The 26,281-nt window shown below is 35.0% G+C and overlaps 1 protein-coding gene across 2 annotated transcripts in view; it reads left to right on the top strand.

Moving 5' to 3' along the window:
• Positions 1-26,281, top strand: part of LOC306859497 (uncharacterized protein) — a 49,852-nt gene that overhangs the window by 15,469 nt on the left and 8,102 nt on the right. Inside the window, exons 2-5 of one of the 2 annotated variants that reach the window (XM_079400538.1) lie at positions 14,927-15,091; positions 21,346-21,415; positions 21,505-21,592; positions 22,826-23,367. In XM_079400538.1, the coding sequence (XP_079256664.1) occupies positions 14,988-15,091; positions 21,346-21,415; positions 21,505-21,592; positions 22,826-23,367 (804 nt within the window). In that variant the 5' untranslated portion in view covers positions 14,927-14,987. The remainder of the gene's footprint in view (positions 1-14,926; positions 15,092-21,345; positions 21,416-21,504; positions 21,593-22,825; positions 23,368-26,281) is intronic. The other variant, XM_079400539.1, reaches the window with a different exon arrangement.

Here is a 26,281-nt window from a genome sequence, read left to right on the forward strand (position 1 = left end):
CGTTTTGTATTTACGTTGTTCCAAACCCATATGACTTCTATTCATGTTTGAAACACAAATGAAGATTTTTTTAATTAAACATGAGAGGTTTCTGTCTCTTCATTGAAAGTCTGTTCCACCTAATCTTTGATGCTTCTTAAACTTTATAGAGACATCTTAAAATTAATCTGCATGAATCGAGAGGTTTAATCACAAGTTATCTGCAGAGACCTGATTACTTTATATGATGGACAGATTTAATTTAGCCTTTTATTCACAAATAAATATTGATCGGTGCACACACATAGAGCTCATCAGATATGGTAAACATACTCAGAAAAAAGGTACAAAAGCTGTTACTGGGGCGGTACTTTTTAAAAGGTACACCTTTGTACATTTACATTTATTCATTTAGCTGACGCTTTTATCCAAAGCGACTTACAATTGCTATATATGTCAGAGGTTGCACGCCTCTGGAGCAACTAGGGGGTTAAGTGTCTTGCTCAGGGACACATTGGTGTCTCACAGTGGATTCGAACCCGGGTCTCTCACACCAAAGGCACGTGTCTTATCCACTGCGCCACCACCACCCAATAATTGTACCTTATTTACCCCTAAAAGTTGCTTCATTAGTACCTTAAAGCTACATATTAATACCTAAAGAGTAATATTAGTACCTAAATGGTACACATTAGTACCTTTCGAAAGGGTAACACTCCTTATTTACCTCTAAAGGCGTTTATTAGTAACTTGCAGGTACATATTAGCACTTTAAAAGTAGGCCTACATATTAGTACCTAGAAGTACCTTTTGAAAAGGTACTGCCCCTGTGACAGATTGTGTACTTTTTTCCTGAGAGTGTACTGCCCCAGTGACAGCTTTTGTACCTTTTCTCACAGAAGTTCAAACATGTGAGATTTAAAGGTTTATGGGTTTGGATCAACATAAGGGTGAGTAAATTATACAGTTTTAAAGTTGTCGTTCCCTGAAAATGAGTGATCCGTTAATTGCTATCATATTGAGTCAATGAGTTGATTAACTGGAATGATTCAGACTGATTTTGTGAGCCGAATTAAATGAATCAAATGATACTTTGACTAAATCTGACTCAAAAGAATGATTCTTTCATAACATGAATGATTCTCTAATTTCAGTGAAATTTTGGTTCATTCCTCACAAAAACTTTCATGTGATTTCAGATTACCTGGAATATAGCGTTCAAATGGGTTTTGACATATTATGGTGATTTTGAATACTTTTTGAAGCCTGAAAGCTTCAGTACCTATTTATTAGCTGCGTCCCAACTGACACACTATGCACTTATACACTCTGTACTTATTCACTAGGTACTCAGCCATGTAGTGCATGAAGTATATAAGGTTATTTTGTCATTAATAGCCCAATGCTATCTCACGACCAATTTGTACGTATTTTGTGAGGTGGCTAATTCGTACGAATTATCGTGTGAATTAGCCACCTCGTAAAATATGTACGAATTGCCGTGAGATTGGGCTAGATAGCCCCTCCCCCTTCACAACATAATTAAAGACAGTTGAATGCAAAAAAGTGTTCAACATTCCACACTTCGCTTTTTGGGTTATTTAAGTGCATCATCTGGGTATTTAAAGTGCACATGTTCTTTTTGGAAAGTTCAGTGTGAATGCACTACTCTATGGAGGACGAGAAATTACTTAAGTATAAATGAATAAATGCATAAATGAATAAATATATAAATACATGAATAAATGAATAAATAAATATATAAATAAATGAATAAATAAACAATTAAATGCTGAAATAAATATTTATTTATTCATTTATCTATGTATTTCTACATTTATTTAATTAAGTAAATGCTGAAATAAATAAATAAATGCAGATATGCATAAATTATTTTATCAAAAGTGTCATTTTTAATTGTACTATTTTGTACCATTTGTGTTAAACTACATTTATTTCTGCATTTATTTATGTATTTCTACATTTCTACATTTATTTATTTCTGTGTCCGTATGTTAATAAGGTAGGCGGTCCAAACCCTTCTCAACGCAGGGTTGGTCAATTAGAACAACCATTTCTGTTAGGAACGAACACGAGATAGCAATTAGTCTAGTTAGTGTGCTAGCTTTATTAACTGCGGTCAAGCTAGCCACGTCTTGAAAATAAACAAGCTGTTTCTCAATACCAAGTACGCAAAGTTCAGACTTGCATCCTTGGTAGTTCCGACTTCGCAAGTTCGACTCGGGAGAGGACGCAAGTCTGGTGTTTCAGTTCCCCTGTTTCCCCCTCACAGCGCATGCGCAACTTCAGTACGAAAATCATGCCCTGCGTCCCAGTGTTCATACTATACATCCTAAATAGTATGTGAGATTACAATAAGTGTGTCCCAAAGCATAGTATGTTGAAAAGAGTATGCCAAAAGTCCCCGGATGGTCTACTATTTCAGGTCGAGTTTTGAAGTGTGGATCCGTGCACACTCTAATGGTTAAAATTGCCCACAATCCGTTAAAGACGCAATTGTGTGACGTGATAGTATGTCCCAAAGCTTGCCTGCTCCTCTACTACACACTCAAAAGTGTGTACTCTTTCTTCACCAAAAGAGCACATACTTTAAGGGCGTAGTATAAGTAGGCACATTGGGACGCAGCAATGGTATCAAAATCTGAAATAGCAGAAAGTTTCCTGTAAGGGCTAAGCTTAGGTGTAGGGTTGGTGTTATGACGCCGTTATGACAGCATCTTCACATCCATTTGATCCAAATACATAAGTAAATGTAGTATAACACAAATGGTACAAAAATAGTACAATTAAAAATGACACTTTTGACAAAATAATTTATTCATTCATTTATGCATATCAGAATTTATTCATTTATTTCAGCATTTATTTATTTATTTATTTATTTATTCATTAGTTCATTTATTTATGTGTATCTACATTTATTTATTTCAGCATTTAATTAATCATTTATTTATTTGTTTATTCATTTATGTATTTCTACATTTATTTATTTATGCATTTATGTATTTCTACATTTATTAATTTATGCATTTATGTATTTCTACATTTATTTATTTATGCATTTATGTATTTATTTATGCATAAGTCATTTCTCGTCCTCCATACTACTCGCACTATTTATACTACAAAATGTCAGAGAATAGCGCACCTACTGTAATTGCATAAAAAAGAAAGACTGATACAATTCTTTCAAATACTCCTTGTGAAAGGACTCATGCACCACCTTGGTGCAAAAAACTATGGATTGTGAAATAGGATGGAGGGTTAGGGAGAGGATCAGATGAGGGTGGGGAAGGACGGTGGTTTGGGATCTGGGTTGCGTGTCTAACCTCGAGAAGGACCAATCCAGTAGCAGGAAAATGATCGCAACAGTTTTTATCACCTCTATTCTCTTGAGTAATGCAACCCAATCATAGGTTTTCTAGGACATCTGTCTCACAAGTGTCTCTGGATAAAAGAGCCTTTCTCTTGGAAAAAGTATTTGCTAAATACTAAATACTACCACTGTTGCAATTTGACAAGCTGCAATAGTTCACATTTTTAATGTCAAGGTTATGGGCAGCTAAAGATAAAATTAGCTATAATTCTAAAATCAAAGTCTTGGATCAGTAAGTTTATTTATTTAAAGAAATGCATAGTTTTATTCAGCAAAGATGCATTAAGTTGATCTAAAGCGAAAGACAACTTCATCAAAGAATCACTGTTTCCACAAAAATATGAAGCAGAACAACTGTTTTAACATTGATGATAATAATAAATGTTTCTTGAGCAGCTAATTAGCATATTACATTGATTTCTGAAGGATCATGTGACACTGAAGACTGGAGTAATGATGCTGACAATTCAGCTTTGAATCACAGGAATAAATTACATGTTAAAATATATACAAACAGAAAACACTTATTTCAAATTATAATAATATTTCACAATATTACTGTATTTTTGACCAAATAAATGTTTCTTGTTGAGTATAAGATACTTCTTTCAAAAACAAAAAATTTAAATGAGTGTAACCATGTGTTTATTTATACTCGCTGAAATATTCTGCAAAAATGTGATGGCGTGAACCTTGCGAACATTCAGCGACTAGATCTTCTTTTGAAGCGCTATATGTAGTAGCTTCTGCCACCTTGTAAACAGAAGTTTATTTCCCGGTGGACTGTAAAAACCTGTGCTCCCTGACTCCTGGAAATGGCATAAAGCAGTCAGTCAGATCAGAACTGGCTCTTGCCACTGATGTGTGCAATCTGCAGCCAGTCAGCGAACGGTTTGGAGGTCGGCCTATGGACTGCCACATCTGAGGCCAAAACTAGGTCAGATTTGGCATAATGTATCTAATGTGACCAAATGCACATTTAGTGTTATATATTCCTTATTTCCCACATCTTATTTGGTTTATACAGCTTTTATGTTATCAAACGTTTTGTGCCATTTGGTACAGGTGCTTAAAACACTGCGTACTGGATTAATGTGCTTCTGATAATCCCAATCCTGTAACTTCCCGACCCGGAAGCTAGCAGTGAGTCTACAACAGATCTGAGCATGATGGATGATGTAGTCCAAAATCTGTTGAGCTTCCTGCTTCTCTTACCCATTTTCTGAGAGCTGGGTATTTCTTGTTTCACAGCAGTTGTGAGTACAGAAGAGAAGCAATGAATTATTAAACGTGCTGTGTTTGAGCAGAAATAGAAACCTGCCTTCAGAAGTATGAAAATATTGCTCATCAACAGGGAAAAGGATGCATTGTTTTGTATTAAAGAAACTCATATTTTCTGCATAATGATGCATTTAAAAATGTGTGCTGCTAATCTACAATAGGGGCTTGTGACAAAGGTTCTTGACAATAATCCATCTATCCATCCAGTCATTGTGATTACATCTGAATAACTTTAACCTATGCATATCATCAATTTATTTATTTATTTATTTATAAAAATGCAATTCTTTAGTTTAGTTTCTTTTTTCATAAAAAAATCTTAAAACTCAAATTTAAATAAAATATTACTCATATATATTTTATATTATTTATCTTATGATTTTTAACAAAATTTAGTTTAAAGTAGTTTTTTTTTTGCCTCTTCATTTTAAAATGTAATATTTACACTTTTATTTACATTTATTTTATTTAAAAAAGTATATATATATATATATATATATATATATAAAAATATGTAAAATTTAAAATTTTAAGTATATTTATTATGTTTTTTGTTTTAAAATAAAATCTGTATATTTTATTTTTATAATATGACTTTTTGCCTGAATTTAAAGGAATTTTATGAATGAATTATAAAATTAAGGATGTAAATTAATGTATTCTTTCTTGTTTTACAATGTTAAGCTTAAAATTAATTTTTTGCTTTTATTTCTGAAATCTAAAAAAAAGAATTTCCTGCTTTTGATTAGAGAGATAGACTACTTTAAAGAAAATGAACAGAAAACTTTGTTGCTTTCTCATTTTTATTACATGTTTAAATTCTCTCATTTATTTGTAATTTATATTTTGTACATTTTCATAAAAAAGAATCAATTTAATGTTTTATTATTATTTTATTTTATTTATTATATATTATTTTATATTATTATTGTATTATTTGATTTATTATATATTTCAATAATTGTATTTTTTTTTATTTTAAAATGTATTCATTTAAAAAAATATATATTTTTTTAAATTTTATGTTTAAAATGTCATTTATTCTCTGCTTTTTAATTTTGAAACTTTGAATTGTAACATTTAGTTCAGTTTCCATTTGCTTCTGATTCTTATTCTTATAAATATTTACTTTTAAAGAGTGAACAGAAAATAATTGAGAGTGGCAAATAGGATTGGGATTTGAACCTTTGTCAGTCTTTGTGCACTAAAGTTCATGGTTTCAACTACCGCTCCACATCTCCTAATGATTCTTTTCTACTCTAAAACAGTTTTCAACTCTAAAACGATTTCTTTTCTACTCTAAAACATACATATCATGTGTTGATGGATGGAATTTAAACTACCGATGGCCATTTCATGACTTATTTATTATTTATCTACTCTTATAAAGCACAAACACACTCCCTGTGGCTGTTACTCCGAGTGCTGCTGTAATGATACCAAACAGGACTGCTGGGACGGACAATCAGAGATTAGTCACGGATCAAAGTGATTGCCACCCCTCACACGCTTCTGCATCACTGACACTGAAGCATAGGGAAGGGATTTGTCACTCTCACACTCAACATGTTTCAGACGATGGCTGTGATAGAGAGAAAGAACATTTCCATGCTCAAATAGTGTTATGGAGAAGTGTGCTGAAACCTTGGCGAACCCTCAGCAGAAGCAGGCCTGACTAGTTTAGAGTTAAGACGCTTTATGAGAAGTTAAGCACTGAAATCATTTTAATCTGCTTTGAGGACGTTTGATACTTTAGGACATTTGGAGACAAATTCTGTCTGTGTTGTAAAAATCCCATTTGGGTGTTTTTACAGTGTACTTGAAGCGCTTAGTGTTTATTGATGAAGTCTACAGTTACTGTAAACTTCAAATAGCTGGAGAGCTGAAAACTTCAACAGAGGTATAGTTTTAAACTTTTTAAAGAACAGTCATGGGTGTTCAGCAAGTGTTTGGGACGTTCCTTTAACATTGTAGTTTGCCAAGATACATCCAGTGTAGGGTCACAGAGATGCTGGTGCCGAGATACAAGGTAGAGAGAAACAGTGCCTGCTTTTTCAGCTGTGTTCTGGAAGTAGCCTATTTTTTCTACCACGAGGTAAATCACAACATTACAAACTTTGATTTGAGGCAAAAAAGCATTTGGAAATCAGACAAAAAGGTACAAGACTGTGTTTTTGTTGAAGAAAAGAACCATAGTCCCATGAAGCATTGTGAATGAAATAAATTAAAAATAAAACAATTGACAATGTAAGTTTATTGCAAGAGATGCATATGTATATATATTGCATGACTGTCTTGTCTCAGTTCTCTGTCGGGTGAATTTTTTGCACAATTATTTAATAATAAGCTGAAATAAGGTGATTTTAAGGGGCCAACTAAGCATATAGCCTTTATTAGCAGCCCAGTAGGTGTGTCTTTAATTGTTTTTAAGTTATTGTTAAAAACAGATTCCTGCATGTATGGATAAAATGAATGGGATTTTAATTACAGAACCAGACTATACTATTAACCTGCTTTAAAAAAAAAAAGTAGCTATAAGCTACAAACAAAAACTACCATTGAAGCTGATTATGGGAGTATTGTAATTTTATATCATATTATAGGCCTATAACTAAATCGGAGTTTATCTGACTCAGAAACTATGGAGATTTTGAATGAATGAATTTTGTGATGGACTTTACACAGATATAACCGAGTCAGAAACATAGTGTAAACAGCAGTGTTTAACTAAAACAAATCAGACTATCGGTTCAAACTACAATGTAGCATTTTGTCACACAAGTAGATTATTACTAGAAATGCTGCATATGCAAAACAGCGGAGTTGCTGGCATGCTATAGTGAAAAAAAGTTAGAAGCGTCTTTTTAGGCATAGATATGTATATGTAGATGGTGCATTCGACTGCTTCAGATGCATCAACCTGTCCACTGTCTTGGAATGATCACTCATACTAAAAAAAAAAAAAAAAAAAAATCAATGAATGCTCATTAGAAAATGCCACAGCACTGAGCAGCCTATGTTTGTAATGAATTACAGATAAAATGGGATAAATTTTCACAGGTGAGAATTTGTTGGTTTTTGTTTCATGTAACTAGATATGCAATATTGTCTAACATTAATAATAAACTGAATGCTGTGCGAATCAGCTGCTGAAGTCTATTGCAGATAGTTCATGGACCAGCTTTGAGTGTTTCAATATGGCCGACAGCTTGCATATAGTGGCCAATAGCAACAGCCTTTATTGAGGCATCTGTGTATATATATCTATGGTTCCAGATGGTTGCTTGCGATTTCAGTCAGGAAGTTCTGGAAGTAAAATCCTATTAATTTTCTTCATAGTGGAACAGTTTTTTAACTTATAAACCATAGTCAGACCTATTGTGAGTTTTGAGGTTGTTAATAGATGCTGTGCTGTTGTTAAAGTTGTCAATCTGTATTTATCGACTTATTTTTTAAATAATAGTGTTCAACAATGGAATTCATGGTGATAAACTACATTACCCATGATTCTGCAAAGAACAAACAAATCGCACCAAAAACAAACAAACAAAAAAACACACACACTTTAGCACCCATCCGCGACCATGAAACACTATTTGTATGCATATTTTGCAATAATCATAAAATATGTAGTTTATATATACATCTTTAACTCAATGGTTTTATATTAATCTGTTTATTTATTTTGATTATGTCATTCGCAATGTTTCATGGGATTGTAGTTCTTTCCCTCTTTAAAGCCATTAAGTACCTTAGTTAATGTATAATATGGGGTTTGTTTGCATCACTAACACTAAGCAATAGTGATATGAAGCTTTCTGGCAAGAGAAACCACAGCCTATAACTGCTGCCAGCATGATGAAATCTGTTGATACAGTAAGTGTAAACACACACACATGGTCTCGGCCTAACCATAAAAACGCCATACTGCACTGGTCAAAATTCATCCTGTCCACATTTCAACCACAGTGTTATGAATGGTCCAGCTGGTCCTCTTCGTAAAACAGTCCACAGTGTAAACCCACAGGCCACGGTGGGGAGGTGTTAAATGCTCTACTGTCTGCGAAATAGCCAACAGCAATGGCTCACCCAGTTTTGAAATGTCGGGGTCAGTTGGGGACTTGTTCTGCAGTCTCTCTGAGGATATGGATTGAGGGGATTTCCGCTCTCATAATGGGATTTATCCGCATGGTGAGCTGAAAGATGGAGAGAGGGATGAGGGAAGTATGAGGAGCAGCGGGAGGCTGAACTCCCTCATTCTCACGAGAGCATGTTATGATGGCCACAGATGGAGTTTAGCTGTCATGTTAGCAGGGTGTCGAGTGCATGTGATGAGCTGCACGTGATTCCACACCCAATCCCCACAAAACAACAGCGGCTTTGAAGTAGAAAGAGAGATGAAAAGAGCTGTGTGACACTGTGGAACGTTTCATGTCACAGCTAAAAGACAGCTAAAACACTACGGCTCTGTTACAGAGCCTAATTTGATGCTTCACTGTTTATAGAGGCCAAATACAATCCCAGGTAACATGTTTAGGATAAAAACGTTGCGGGAACGTAGTTTTGAAATGTTTTAAAACCTTGAAATGTCAAGTTTTCTTGTTGTGATTATAATTTTATTTAAAGGATACAAAAACAGTTCTACTAATGTTATTTTTACCCAAATATAACATTATTTCAACGTTTATGTTAATATTCTAAGAATGTTAAAATATCCTTTTTCGAATGTTAGGTTTTAAAATGTTTCTTACAACATTCTAAACTGTAAAAAATTGTTTCAAAAAGTTGTTTCAACTTAAAATAATTTGTTACCCCGCTGACTTTTAATTTAAAGTTTAAGACTTTTAATTGAAATTTTAAGTTACTCAATGTTAATTTAAGGGACAACTGGAATATTTTAGTTGACTAAACTAAAAATTTGAAGGCAGCGGGGGTAACTAACTTTATTTTTACCGAACATATATCATTACTTGGATGTTTATTTTTAATATTCGTACATATTTTACGAGGTGGCTAATTTGTATTCAATTCTGATGACCTCACCCGTACAAATTTATACGAATTTTGCCAAATCGTACGTATTTTACGAGTTGCACAATTCGTATGAATTTGTACGAATGACCTACACCTAACCCCGTCCCTAAACCTACCCGTCACTAGGGTCTTGACAAATGGAGTGACATCGTACGAATTCGTACGAATTAGCCTCGAATTGGTCATGAGATAGCGTTGTTTTTTCTTGTCATGATTAGAACGTTATTTAGAATGTTCATCAAGTACAAATAACATGCTGAGGACATTCCAAAAATGTTGTTCTAAGAGAATGTATGAAAACGTATATTAAATATTAATAAAGCTATAAGCATTATTTTAAGAATGTTCTGTTAGCTGGGGTACATGAAGAAAGCTAGCTGTTATCAATGGCATTTATCTCAATGGCAGTTGCTCGGCTAGTGTGTGATCACTTCTATAGAAGGATGTGACTAATCTTGTTGCCAATTGTTGAAATGTTTTTGAGCTAACCATCTAATTACTATGGAGCCACGGGAAAATTATTTCATAGCAATGCTGATTCGTTAATGGCACCACAAGAAAAAACAGAAGTTTATGCTAATGTTTGCTATAGGGGAAGTGTGGCAATGCTGAGAATGCAGCACATGCTTGCTTTTTGTTACGAATAATGTTCTGATTCTAAAACTGTGTTAGCATGATTCTAAGCTAACACCTTTACTCTAACAAGAACAAAAATATCAGTCACAATCATACTGTATATTGGGGAAAAACAGTACATTCATTACTTTTCAATGCTGAATGAATTATATATTAAAATGGACATTTATTGTCTTGAAATTGTTGTAATGCCTCGAATGTAAAGTATATATGAAATTCTGCCTTAGACTTTGGCCAAAATGAGGGATATTAAAAGTAATTTCCTATGAGGCCTTAAAATGCACTCTAGTTTTGCAACTAATACAGTTTGAAACAAAGCACTTGTTTTGTTAGAATACAGTTTGTACAATTTTATACACATCTCTGTTCATTCTTTTTCTTTTGAAAGAAACTATTTTTATTAATATTTTATAGAATGCATTAAATTGATGAAGAGTGACTGTAAAGATATTTATAATGTTATAATAACGCTTTCTTTTTGTTTTCAAATAAATGCAGATTTTTTGGGATTTTCTATTTGTCAAAGAATCAAGAAAAAATGTTTCATGGTTTCCACAAAAAACATTAAGCAGCACAAATGTTTTTAACATTGATAATATTGATAAATGCATCTTGAGCAGCAAATTTCTGAATGATCATGTGACATGAAGACTGGAGAAATGATGCTAAAAATTCAGCTTTGATCACAGGAATAAATTATATTTTACACTATATATACACTTATACACTTTTGGCTGCTAGTGTGAATATATATATATATATATATATAAGAATAAGAAACAAAATTACATAACATTTTAATGTATTAATTTTCTTTTCTTTTTTACGTTTATTTCTATTCATTTATTTTTAATTAACAAATTATTTTAATATATATATTTATTTGAAAAATGTTACATATCTCATTCATCAAGTAACTGTACTGAATCACACATGCTGTTATCAAAATAGCAGGATTTTAATTTTAGCATCACACACATAGCAACAGGTTCAAACATGGTATCGGCCAGATCCAAATGTGTGTGTGAAATCACTGAAGTGTTTTGTGATTACACATGGATTGGGACAAACTCATCACATTCAGTTTGAATTCCTGGCCACAATTAGAGAAATTGTAGCAGGTCTGTAATCCTGCTGCGAGAGTTGAAAGAAGCTTTGGGTTGTTTCACGGGCCATTAGAGGATGATGGGAGGTCAGGTTTGGGAAAGGAGGGAACAGCTCGTCTACTTCCAAATGTGATTACAATGATGCAGCGTGAGCGTGCACATATATTCCTATGATGGGATTTATATCGCGTTCACCTTAAGGGACTAGGCTGGCTGCACGCAATGGCAGTGCATACTTTATTTAGTAGTGAAGTGTGCCTCAGAAACAATGTACATTTACAGTAATGGAGACTTTTGTCATCGAGAAACATTGTAGTTGATTTCCATCTAAATAGGGTCGTTGTTCATAGTTCAGACATTTTTTGGTGGTTGCATTTCTTGAGATGACGCATTTAATGCACTGAACGTGCAGGTTGAAGCATAAAGAGCGCTTTTTCTTCTGTGGTAATTCAGAGAATATGCACAAAGCCCTGCTACACACTGCAAACTTGCCATTTCCTCTGTGCAAAGATATGTGAGCTTAATCACACACACTCAGATTAAAGTGTGTGTGTGTGTGTGCATGTGTGTATATACGGTATGTTGCGTTTGTGCGTTCATCAGCGCTGCTATGGTGAGAGGTGGGAACAACAGAGATGTACGAATTGTTGCTAGAGAAACCTTCCCATGGGGAAGCACTGAGCAACACACTCCAACAAATACTTGCCCTGTTTAAAGACTCGTCCGAAGCTTGATACTGTCTGTCTGGTTTCTATACCTCCATTTATATCAGTACTCTCCTCGTTTCTTTTCTTTCGTCGTTTAGCTGCAGATTCTCCTCGGTCCATTCCGACTGAATGTTTAGGAAATGTGCTGACAACAACATCAGACGGAGGAGAGAGGGAGGGAGGATGGTTTTGAATTTTTCTGGGGTGGTAGAAGGATTCAATAATATCGTTGAGAACGCGAAAACAAGTGTTTATCTCACACAGATTCTTGTTTTATCAACCATCCGCACACACACACACACACACACACACCCACAATCATAAAAATGGTGAACGCTTTTGGGTTTCCATGACCTCCTTTCCCGAGTCAGTCTTTTGTCATATCCCTCCCTCTCTCTCTCTCTCTCTCTCTCTCTCTCTCTCTCTCTCTCTCTGTGTTTCTCAGTCTAATCCTGAGCTTTGGCCACATTTCTCCTCTGGCTGCATGTGTGTCATTCTGTGTTTTGTGTGTGTGAGTGTGTTTAGAGGGGAAAGCTCAGGCCATCTTGAAAAATTGATATTTGATCCCATGTGTAAAGGAGAGGAATGAGTCCAGCTGGCTTCACACCAAACATCAACACTGCTCTCTTTAGTCTGTGATGTATGATGGATTTCTTCATATGCCAGGCTGGCATTTTTAATGACGCAATGAAAAATGTCAGGACCATATAGTAAAAACATTTTAGTAGTTCATCATCTTGATGTTTATTTGAGAGAAACGATAGCTGTACTTTGCAAAAATGACTACATTGTCATGCTGGACAGCCCCGCCCACTGTAAAATTTCACTGAAATCTGATTGGACATTTTGTACCTTATGTTTATGTACATATAAGATGCTCTACTAGGCTGCATTTTTTGTTTAAAAAATAAAGTAAAAACAGCAATATTGTGACATATTAGTACAATTTCATATAACTGTTTTTTATTTGACTGTATTTTCAAATATAATTTATTCCTGTGATCAAAGCTGAATTTTTACTGATTTGCTGCTCGAGAAACATTTATTCTTATTCTATTATGTTGAAAACACTGTGATTCGTTTTCTTCAGGATTCTTTGTTTAGTAGAAGGTTCAAAAGAACAGCATTTATTTGAAAATCTCAATGACAAAATACAGTTTTTGTAACATTATACATATATTTTCTGTCACTTTAATGCAATTCTTGTTTTAAAAAAGTATTAATTTATGTCAAAAATATCTTTCTGGGTCATGGGTCAAAGACAAAAAAGGGGGTTTAAAGCAAAACAATAAAAGTTTAATAAATTTTTTGTGCAATAAAATCCTAAATTTTTACCACAATTTACAGGGGGAAAATATTCTGAGAAAGAAAAATGTTCACAAAAGGTTTTTTAAACATTAAAGTAGACACTTTACATGCATTTAACCCTTACAGAAATGAACCAGTTTTTACAGAAAAAAAATAAAACATGGTTATTATAGTTAAACCACGGTAACCACAAATTAACCATGTTTTGCTACACTAAGCATTTGTGGTTACTACAGTTTTACTGTAATAAAACCATGGTTATTTTTGTAAGGGAATATGCTATATGTATATAAAATAATTACTTTTGTAAATTTATTTTAATGTGGACACCAAAATGGGATGTCTCGTCTTTGACTCTCATATATTATGATTCTCTGTGATTTTCTCAAATCACCCAGCAGTTGTGGACAGACAAGTTCCTTGTTGCTGAAAACTTGTAGTGTCTGGTTAGGACACAGTATAATATCACAGTACTTATATACCATATTACTGGACGTTCATGTTCATGTACCATGGTATTTTCATGGTACTTTAAAGAATACCACACCATGTGTTCAAAAACCCTGGTATTAGCACAACTCGAGGAGAGAGTCGTAGATAACACAGCGACATGTATTTGTACATGTTTATCGTAATGACTGAATGTTGACTGAGACTTTAGCTTAACCGCGGTTAGCTTAGCTTTGCTTGTAGCTAGTCTTCATATTTTCCCCACAGACGTGCCTCAGCAGAAATATTAAACTTCAGCTTTAATCCCAGGCATTACTGTACACAGAGAGAGATGAAACGCCAGCCATGACTGTCACTCATGTGTGCAAGCAATATGGCAGGTGATTTGAAACACTTTAGCTAGCATTAAAAGCAACTGGCAGAGGTAGGCTACTTTTTAAAAAACCTTTTAATTTGAGTCAGAAAACATCATTCTTTCTTAAGCTCACTTTTCTTCTTGCTGCAGGTATATTGATCAAATCACTTGAGCCACATGGGGTAAAACAAACGAAAGACTACAAAATTAGATAAAACATGAATAATTAATGCTTGCTCCAAACCATAAACTTCTAAAGCAACAAAACCTGCCTTGTTTATATGTTAAATATTTATTTGTAAATGTGGATTGTCATTTAACATTTTCGTATTATGTGAGACACCTTTATATTCATTCATTTGGTTGCCAGTCCAATATGTCAAAAAATACGTTTCTTGCTCAAAATATTTCCTCTAAATATTGACATGAAACATCTTGTCATGACTTAACCCTCTTTAATTAATCATTTCAATCACTCTGCATCGTCCTTCTGGCAGGCATCTAATTATTATATTATAAGTCAATAGTTATTAGCATAACTCAGTACCTCAGTGTAACTTTTATTTATATCCTTTTTCCTGTGTTGTCATTCATTTATTGTTAAATCAGTTCTGTGTTTTGTGGGCCTACTCATAGCTTCTGATCTGATTTTTTTTGTTTTATCTGCGTGTAGGTGCCCCGGACGAGCCGTACGGCAGGACCTGTGTGTGTGTGTGTGTCTACAGCTCAGTGGAATGGTTTCAGATCTCCCCAAGGTGCTGATACTGGGGGCCATCGCCGCCGCCTCTGCCTTTGTGGTCACCATCCTTATCGTCTTGGTGTGTGTGGGGTGTCAGAGGTAAGCGAACACACACACACAAACACACACAAACACACACACACACACACACACACACACACACACACACACACACACACACACACACAACATGTGGTTTACAGGAACTGTCCATAGGTGTAATGGTTTTTATACTGTACAAACAGTATATACTGTATTATACTGTATTTTCTATCCCCTTATCCTAACCTTACACCTAAACCTACACCTCACAGAAAACTGGCAATTTTTTTATAAAAAAAAACACTGTTTAGTATGTTTAAAGCCATTTGGTTTACGGGATACAGGACATGTCCTCATAAGCCATGTCATTATACACATTTGCATCCTCATAAACCGTATAATACCCCAGAACACACACACACATACACACACACACACAGACCACAAACATCTTTCATCTATAATACTAGGGCGAAGAACCAGTTATTCACCATATTCCATATATTTAAAAAACTTATATATTTATTCCTATTTAATCCATAATATTAAAAGAAAAAATGTTGCACTATTTTAGGTTGTCGTTCTTACAGTGTAACAATTAAGCACTGAGTAATATTAATTAATAACATGTAGTTACTATATGGGTTATGGGTTTTATATACCCATATGGGTTATGGGTTTTATATATGTACTGTATATATATATATATATATATATATATACATATACATACAAATACATACAAATACATATACACTGTCACTCAAAAGTTTGGGATCAATAAGATTTTTTATGTTTTTTAAGGGGGTCTCTTCTGCTCATCAAGGCTGTATTTATTCGATCAAAAAAACAGTAATATTGTGAAATCTTATTGCACTTTCTAATATTTGTCTCCTATTTTAATATACTTTAAAATGTCATTTATTTCTGTGACGCAGCGCTGAATTTTCAGCATCATTTCTCCAGTCTTCAGTGTCACATGATCCTTCAGAAATCATTCTAATATGCTGATTTATTATGTGTTAAAACTGTTGTGCTACTTCAGATTGTTTTTTGGAACATGTGATACTTTTTTCATTGGTTCTTTGATGAATACAAAGTTAAAAAGAGCAGTATTTGTTCAAAATAGAAATCTTTTCTTGCAACATAAGTCTTTACTATGACTTTTTATTCATTTACCTGAATAAAAGTATTAATTTCTTAAAAAAAAAAAAAATGTACTGACCCCAAACTTTTGAATAGCATTGTATATTGTAACACAAAATTTATTTTTAAATAAATCAGAGAATCCTAAATATCACAGGTCCCAAAAAAATTATGAAGTATCTTACTGATCCCAAACTTTTGAGCTGCAGTGCATATATGTGTGTCTGTGTGTGTGTGTGTGTGTGTGTGTGCGTGTATATATACACACACATATAATTTAGCATGTTCTTTAAGGTTTTTATTGATTCATGACCATAACAGTAGATTGTTCATAAGGTGCATGAGCATTCTTAATTATTGGATTGCTATTATTATGCTTAATTTTCTTAAGTTTAATTATGACTGCTTAATTATGTTGCATCAAAGTATTAAATTTCATTTAGATTTGTTATATCTTTAAATTCTGAAATGATCTCATCATGTGGGAACTGATGTTACGGAACTTATACTGAAATAATCATTAATTGAATCGTTAAGGAACCAGAATCGTCGAGAGCAATCAGAATCAAAACCAGGATGGTTAATTCCTTACAGTTCCCATCCATATCTAATGCTTTATTCCTGATGTTTCTACGTTTGCACATAAAAGTCTTTGTGCACAGACGTGTCCCACTCATATGTCGAAAGAATGCGTCGGCTTCTTAAAAACTCTTTCTCCCCCACTCTTGTGTCAGGGCACCTCCTCCTCTTTTTCTTTAGTTCTCTCTCTTTCCGTCTCTATCTCTCCTTCCCTGCTGCGGAGCGACTTGATGAATGCTAATATCACTCCTTCAGCAGATTGTGTTCCCTCTGTTGGAGCCGTTTCACTGGGAAATGCCTTAAGTTAAGCTCTGCGTCGGATGCTCATTTGTGACAGACTTTAGCTTAGAGATATTACAAGGAACGAAACCCTCCACCAAATCAGTTTCCCATACTCTCAGGCATTGTTCTATTTCTGTTTTACGTAACGTTTCACAGAAAAGATGAATAGGGACTATACTCGTTTGTTGCATACTGACCACAAAGTCATGTTTTTGCTGTACTGCAAAACAACTTGCTCTGAATGTTTTACAAGACTGTTATACAGAAGCCGAGTGTGTTTGTGTTTTAATGTCACTCTAACGGTAAAAACACAGTAAATATGACTGATATTTAGTGCTCAGAGAGCAGGTTGGCGTTGCTGCAAAGTCACCAGATGCCTAATGGAAAACACACACTGAGCTCATTGTTCTGAGATACACAAATTATGATTGAGTAAAACCCCTGTTTCAGAACTAAAATGTTCCGTCTCATTTCCATCGCAGAAACTGAAATTGTACTCACCCTCATGTCTTCCAAATAAGTATGACTTTCTTCAGTGGGACATAAAACGAGAAACTTCAAAGAATTTTCATGCTGCTATTTTCAATGCAATGAAAGCTTATTGCCCCCCCCCCCCCAAAAAAAAAATACTATTCATGTATTATATTCTAAGTCTTCTGAAGCCATACGATAGCTATGTTTCTCCTGTACTGCAGCTCTTAAATCTCATCAGTGTCAGTGACACAAAATGCCATTGCTTCTGCATGTTTCTATCGAATGCCAGGTTGGAAATACAAGAGAGATTTGTGAGCTGTGGTGAATGGAAAGATTTTTAGCAAATAATTTACATTTTTTGATTCCTTTTCTCACAAAAAGTGTCACTTTATGACAATTATTTCATGACTTGTTACTTAAACTATTCAAAATAATTTGTTAATTGAAATAAAGCTTACACAAAATAAATAATATGTGGAAAAATAAAAAAAAAAAGCTAATTCAAAATATAAATAATAAATAGTGTATAAATAATACCAAAATAAAACTTATTCAGAAGATTTGACTGGATGAGACTTGTGATGAGACTTTCTGGATTCAGGACAAGTTCAGTTGCCAGCATTTGTGGCATAATGTTAATTCACGTCAAGGTCTGAGCAGACGTACTTTTTCTTGTTAAAGTACTGCAGGTTTTTGAAAATGTAAGCTGTTCTTGTAGCTCGCTGTCCTAAATGAAAGACTTTGGATGATGACTGGTTATCTTTTATATGTTAAGGAGTCATTTACAGGGCAGAGAGCAAGTTTAAGATCAGTTGCGATTCATAGATTTCACATCTGAAAAACCTTCATTCTATGAATCACACGTACATATTTGAGAGATGATCGCAATATCAAATTTAGGATGTTTTCAGCACAACATTTTATAAATGAGTGCCAATACACTTTTAAAAATAAAGGTGCTGAAAAGGTTCTTCACAGCGATGCCATAGAAAAACCATTTTTGGTTCCACAAAGAACCATCTCTTTCTGTCCTTTTTATAATCTGAAGAACCTTCTTTCGCCACAAAGAACATTTTGTGAACCAGAAAGGTTCTTCAGATGTTAAAGTTTCTTTATGGAACCATTTAGACAAAAAAGGTTCTTCTATGGCATCAGGAAGCACCTTTATTTTTAAGAGTGTGTGTGTTAAATATGATTTTATTGTGATAAATAAAAAAACGTAACTTTAGGAATAGTTCAGCCAAAAATGAAAATTAGTTGAAAATTCACTCACCCTCAGGCCAGTCAAGGCGCAGATGATTTTGTTTCTTCATGGGAACAGATTTGGAGAAATTCAGCATTGAATCACTTGCTCAGCAATGGATCCTCTGCAGTGAATGGGTGCCGTCAGAATGAGAGTCCAAACAGCTGATAAAAACATCACAATAATCCACACCACTCCAGTCCATCAATTAATATCTTGTCAGTGAAAAGCTGCTTGCTTGTAATAAACAAATCCATCATTAAGGCAATCAAATTTTAGACTGTTATAAACATTGTGCATATTTCTCCTGATTCAGATGAGAGTTAAAAACATCTTAATTACTGATTTGTTTCTTACAAACACACAGCTTTTCACTTCACCAGACGTTAACTGATGGACTGGAGTCATGTGGATTACTTGTGGATTATTGTAACTTGTACTGAACCTAGAAAATTCCTTTAAAACATGGCTATGCTAATACTGCATTCATGATTGCACATCAGTACCAGAGTGCAGCTGTTATTTTGCTGTGTGAGGTTTTGCAGTGTGTACAGTACATTCTGCAAGTCATGTGTGTAGACACAGGGTCACTAATACCCAGGTGCAAACGTGTCCGACCAGCCTCCTGAGTTTCTGACCTTCACAGAGGAACAGAGCGATACAGCCTTCACAACTACAAACAAACCGGAGACAACCTGGCGTTATGCATTACATTATTCTACTTTTTAAATGTCTTGTTATCAATTCATCCATAAAAGCCGTCTTCATATAGTTTAGGGAGTAAAGGAGAGAGAGAGAGAGAGAGAGAGAGAGAGAGAGAGAGAGAGAGAAGAGAAAATCCTCTGTTTCACAGATTCGCGTGAGTGTGAGAGATGCTGCGGATGTTAAAAATGGGGTGAGAGTGAGAGGAACAAAAAGAGGTGTGTGTGAAAAAATGTGTGTATTTCACAGGCTGTTGGATTGGTGGAGAAAGAGAGAAGCTATAATTGATGTCACACCAGGTGTGTGTAGGGAATGAGAGGAGAAGAAAAGCAAGGGAGGAGGGATCGTCAGGGTTACCTATCCATCCTTCCTCCAGTACACCTGCAACACATCTCGTCCCTCATGATTACGCCATCCCTAGATAAAACCAGACCCTGGCAATCCCACAGAGAGCCATTACAAACACTCGCTCTAGTGGAATTTTACTTCCTGTCCTATTCAACATTGCACAATATAGCTCTGGTACAAAACCCAGAGAGCTGCATGTCTAGTGTCTACAAAGGCTGCAGCTTTCTAAGGCGGCATTCTAAACAGAATGTAATCTCATAGGTGACTGATTTGGAACACTTACTTGAGTTTTTTACTCATGATTCCAGTAGTCGGTGTCCACTGTTTCCCTTCATTTTTCTCCATAATAAATGGGAAATCTCTTTTGATAAACCATTAAAGTGGTGATATATGCTTCTGTAAAAGCCACAATCAAGTTAGGTTTTTTTTTAGTGTTTAAAGGCTGAATTCAAGGTGAAGAACTACACTACCCATAATCCTTAAAGAAGAGGCACTGATTAAAATGGTCACTGTTAATGAAAATGAAAATGAAAATTGCGGCAAAAGATCTCAACAAAAACATCCAGTTCCATGAACTCAAATGAATAGGAAAATTACATAATTAAATTATTCTTTCTACACTCAAACAACTCATATTGGAATAACATTAAGATTTTTAAAAGGTTTAATTATGTTTTGAAATATTCACCAAGGCTGCATTTATTTAATACAGTAAAAACAGTAATACTGTAAAATATTATTACAGCTTGAAATAGCTATGTGAATATATATTAAAATGTAATTTATTTCTGTGATCAAAGCTGAATTTTCAGCATCATTACTCCAGTCTTCAGTGTCACATGATCCTTCAGAAATCATTCTGATATGCTAATTTGCTGCTCAAGAAACATTAGCAATATTGAAAGCAGTGCAGCTTAATATTTTATGGAAACCATGATTATTTAATGATAATTTGATTAAAATGAATTTCAAAATAACAACATTTATTTGTCACTTTTGATCATTTTAATGCATCCTTGCTGAATAAAGTAATTTCTTAAAAAGTAAATAAATAAAAATAAATACAAATCTTACCGAACCCAAACTTTTGAGCAATAGTGTATACCAAAAAAAAAAAATAATTATATATATATATATATATATATATATACACAGTATATATATATAGACCAATTAAGCTAGAAGTGGAATATAAACTCAAAAGAGAGAATGACGAGTTGATTTTTCTTATCAGAATTTTGAGATATAATCTGAGAATAAAATCAGAATTTTGAATTTTGAAAACTGTCATTTTCTGCTACCAGATAGGCTCCGCCCACAAAAAACATCATCACTGTTTGCAAACACCAAATTGGTGTAATAGCACAATAGCATAATTGGTCTATAGCATATAACATACTTTCCAATTGTTAAATTAAATATATTTATAATCTATATTTGTAATAATTTTGCTCTAGATTTGCCCTTTATCTTGAATGACCGTTTTCATACAATGCTGTGCTTATAAGTCTAAATGTGTATTTCAATTTGTCTGCAGAAAAAGCAAGAGCAAACATGGCCACGCCAACGGAGGGGCTCAGAAAAAGGAAACAGTGAGTGCAAAAAAAGTACAGTATATATGAACACATACACACAGTGTAAATATGGACATGGATGTACATACTGTACATATACATGATAATGTTTTGTATTTCAGGCTGCTCTACGCCAGTCCAAGCTGAACTCAATGAGTAAATCTGACACCCGCCTACATGACATGCACAGGCTGCCCTGCAACGCCAATGGTGAGCGAGACAGACAGATGTAACTGGTCTTTATGACATACGTACACAAGACTTATTTAGCACACATACGTACATATGCACTGGCCGACGCACGTGCGTGCAAAGGCTGACGTCTCCAGAGACTTGTCATGGTAAGATGTTTACTAGCTCATGTTCCCACTGCCACAGACGTGTGATCTGCGAGGCTGAGAATGACAGTTGTCAAACTGACACACAGAACACGCACATATCCCAAAGCCTTATATACATTAGCTTCTAATCTCTTAAATCAAGACTAATGGAGACTCAGCTTTATTTAGTGTGTAAAACACAAAATACACAATAAGAAGGATGTTTCTTAATGTTTCTTCCTAAAATGTTCTACTAACTTTATTTTCACCCAGGATTTACATTTGAACATTAATGTTCTAAAAACGTTAAAATGTTTTCTTGCCATGATTAGAATGTTATTTAAAGATTACAACAACGTTTCTTACAACATTTTACTAATATTGTTTCTACTCATCTATGTAACATTATTTGAATGGTTATTCTTAGAGAACATTTTCTCTCAAGATTAAGAACGAGTACAAATAACATGTTCTGAGAATGTTGATATCAGTATATTTTCTCTAATTGTTTTAATAACATTCATAAAGTAAAAACATCATGAAGACATTCTAAGAATGTTTTCTCTCAGCGTTATCAGACCGTATATCAAATATTAACAAAGTGATAAGAATGTTTCATAAGCACTGTTTTTAGAATGTTTTGTCCCAAAAATTATATAACTTTTTAAAATATTATTGAAAGTTGTGAGAACGTTTCTTGTTATGCTAAGCTAGTCAGCTAAACTATTAGCTTGCTAAATAGGCTAGGCTAAACTGGAAAGGTAAATGCTTAATTTGACTATTTTTAGATTTGGTAGTATCAACTGATACATAGTTTAGAAAACAAAATTCACATTTTTTTTGTTGCCAGTGTAGTTTCATGTTGGCTTTAAACTCATTGTACTGTCTGTATAAGCAGGTTTAAACATATGCAAGATTGTGAAAGTGTGGTCAAAATGTGAGATAATCAAATAGTAATGGTCTGCCCTCTTATGTTTGCCTGGAGTAATGTCAAATGTGACATTTTAATGACACTTTGGATTTTATTGACCCTTTGTTCCAATATGACATTAATACTCCAAACTTTAATCTTAATCCTCTTTCCCATCTCTCTCATGTTAATCTGTGCTATTCTGATTGACAGGCGCCCCTAAGAGCCGGCCGGCCAGTATGGATCTTCTGCTCCTGCATACCCGCCGCTCCAATTCTGATCTCCGTCCCAGCCCAAGCCGCCAGCTGCCTCGTGCTCCCAACAAAAATGAGAATGAGGAACGCGAGCACACCTACTCTGAAGTTTGCCGCCGCTCCTCTCCCACATCCCACCCACCAGATGACGGCCTGTATGAGAGTGTTGGGATCAAAGGGGTGGGGCCTGATAAAACTGCCCCACCTGCTGCTCCTGCCCCGACGTCAACCAACACGCCCACTCAGCGCCGTGCCCACAGCCCGACGCTCAATGGGAACGGCCGAGGTGGATGCAGAGGAGGCGTGAACGGCGTGAGTCAAGACGAAGTGATGGCAGAGTACGCCTCCATACGGAAAGTGAAGAAGCTGGAGCGCGGCAGGAGGGAGGAAGTGGTAGAAGATGGAGAAAGGGAGCACCAGAGCGTGTCCAGCAGCGAGTCCTCCAGCAGCACTTTGCCTAGGAAAACAGTGGAACAATTTCACCTACCCAATTTCCCAAAGGTGAATATGACACAGATCAGCCACACAGGTTCAGAATAGTTATAGAAAAAACCCTCAGCTCATAACTCATCCTGCAGGGGCAAAAATCGGTGACAAAATCTCACAGAAACCTTAAAGAATAGATTGGATATGTCTGGAGAACAGAATGTCATATTGTATACTGTAGACTCTTTCAAGTAACCATCTACATCACCCTAGCAACTATACTAATGCTGTAAAAATCTTTCAGAACAACTTAGCAACTGCATAGCAACACCCTAGCAACCATCCAGAACACCCCAGCATAATTTACTTAAACCATAGAACAAAATAGCAACTGCATAGCAACACACTAGCAACCATCCAGAACACCCCAGCAACCCATAATGTACTTAAACCACAGAACAACATAGTAACTGCATAGCAACACCCTAGCAACCATCCAGAACACCCCAGCAACCCCATAATTTACCTAAACCACAGAACAACATGGTAACTGCATAGCAACACCCTAGCAACCATCCAGAAGACCCCAGCAACATCCATAACTCACTTAAACCTCAGAACAACTTAGTAACTGCATAGCAACACCCTAGCAACCATCCAAAAGACCCCAGCAACATCCATAACTCACTTAAACCTCAGAACAACTTAGTAATTGCATAGCAACACCCTAGCAACCATCCAGAATAACCCAGCAACCACATAGTAATTCACTAAACACTTAAAACAACTTAGTAATGGCATAGCAACTTCCTATCAACTACCCAGAAATATCCATAACTCACTTAAACCTCAGAACAACTTAGTAATTGCATAGCAACACCCTAGCAACCATCCAGAATAACCCAGCAACCACATAGTAATTCACTAAACACTTAAAACAACTTAGTAATGGCATAGCAACTTCCTATCAACTACCCAGAAATATCCATAACTCACTTAAACCTCAGAACAACTTAGTAATTGCATAGCTATTTGGTATACATCATTATGGTATATTTTGCACCACTCATTTTCTTCAGAAAAACTAATGCAAGAACTTGGCATTGCTAAAGATGGGCCTATTAGATGAGGACCCATCTTTAGCAATGCCAAGTTGTTGCATTTGATTTCCAGGCAATATAAAAAAATAATAATAATAAGTGAGAAAAAAAGAGTTATAATTGTCTGCCATTTGCACTGATGTAAATAGCAACTTGCAAGCACTTAAATGCAGGGCCTGGTAGTGCAGTTATACGTTTGGACCACTAGAGAGTGCTGTTTCCTATAAAAAATATCCCCTAGATTCACCAACCTGAAGCATTATCTCAAATCTCCATGACTGATATGAATATGACTGATGACATTTACATGGTAAATCTTTTAGAAATTTATATGTAAAATGTTTTTGATTAAAAGTGGTTCAAGAAATAAACATTACCAAGTGTTAAAATGTTGCCTTGCCCAGAATCTTACTCATTTAAAATAACAAAACATTCTATTGACATTGAGTTAAAAATAAACTGAAGTTATGCATTGTCAGTTTTTTAGCTGATACTTTGCGTGTGTGTTTGTGTTTATGTGTCTGTTTGCATCTCACCCATATTCCTGCCCGTCTGTCAGCTGATACCTGTTTATGTTGTGTTCGGCTTTCAAGGACAGATAAGACTTGCAGAGAGCAGAACAGCCATGTGGAATGATGGTGCCTTTAAAATGGAAAACACACAGACAATGATCGGATAATGATCCAGTCTTCCTGTTAACTCACCTCTGCTCTACTTGTCTTTATGTGTGTGTTTGTGCCATTTATTTGCCACATATGGAGATAACAATCTTCTTTGTCACAGGTTTGTTGATTGATGGCTTGTTTACACAGGCACGGTATTGTATTCAGTGCATACTTGTCTTTCTAAATCTGACTTACAGTGTGCCATTTGGTGATTAAGCAAGGATAAAAAATGTGTGTGTGTGTGTGTGTGTGTGTCTTTGACCTGCATTATATCCATGCCTGCATCTAGAGCCAATATTGTTTGAGTTTACGTGAAAGCGAGCATGCAGTATGGTTGTGTGGCACATGTCACTCCAGTGCACTGTGCTGGATTATGTAAGGCCTGTTGGCAGGCTGCCTGCCCCGCCATGTGTTTTTTTTTTTTTTTTTGTTAAAGGCATCAGGTAGGAACCAAAGAGCAGGTAGTTGCTTCAGCCAGGGAAATAAATAGCAGCAAACACTGTAGCCATTCATCGGCTGGTATTAATCATTCATACAGGAGGTGTGTTTCTTTCCCTCTTTAATCACTGACTCTCTATACAGCATACATATCTGCTCCTGTAATCATTAACTCACAGAACATTTTCATTGTAGAAACAAACACCAGTCAGTCCTAAATTAAAGGAACAGTTCACGTCGTTCCAGACCAGCATGACTTTCTTTCGTTGTTCTGTGGGACACAAATGGAATTTTGGAAAAATGCACTGGCCACTGTTTTATTTTTATAATGAAAGTGAGTGAGGACTGGTGCTGTCGAGCTCCAAAATGACAACAACAACAACAAAAAAGAATCATAAAAGTGGTTCATATGATTTTTGCAAAAAAAAAAATTAAGACATAATTTTAGACATACTGACATACTGATAAATATTATTATTAAACCTTATTTGGAGTGCTACTTGTGCACAAAGCCTTCCTTATATAGCCTAAAATGTGTTTTAATGTCACTATTGATGAGGATTGTAAGATTTTTGAATAATACTGGTCTTTAAATGCAAGATATTTAAAGTGTACCTGAAGTATTCTTGCAATAGTACAACTTTAGCACAATCAAAAATACTTCAGTACATCTTTAATGGACTACAGCACTACTTCCACACAATTAAAGTGCATTAAGTACAAAATTAGTTGTTCCAATTTAGCAGGCTTTAAGTATACCAGTTTAGTATACCAAAAGTACACTCG

This window comes from Barbus barbus (genome assembly GCF_936440315.1).
Source record: "Barbus barbus genome assembly, chromosome: 40".
Lineage (NCBI taxonomy): Eukaryota > Metazoa > Chordata > Actinopteri > Cypriniformes > Cyprinidae > Barbus > Barbus barbus.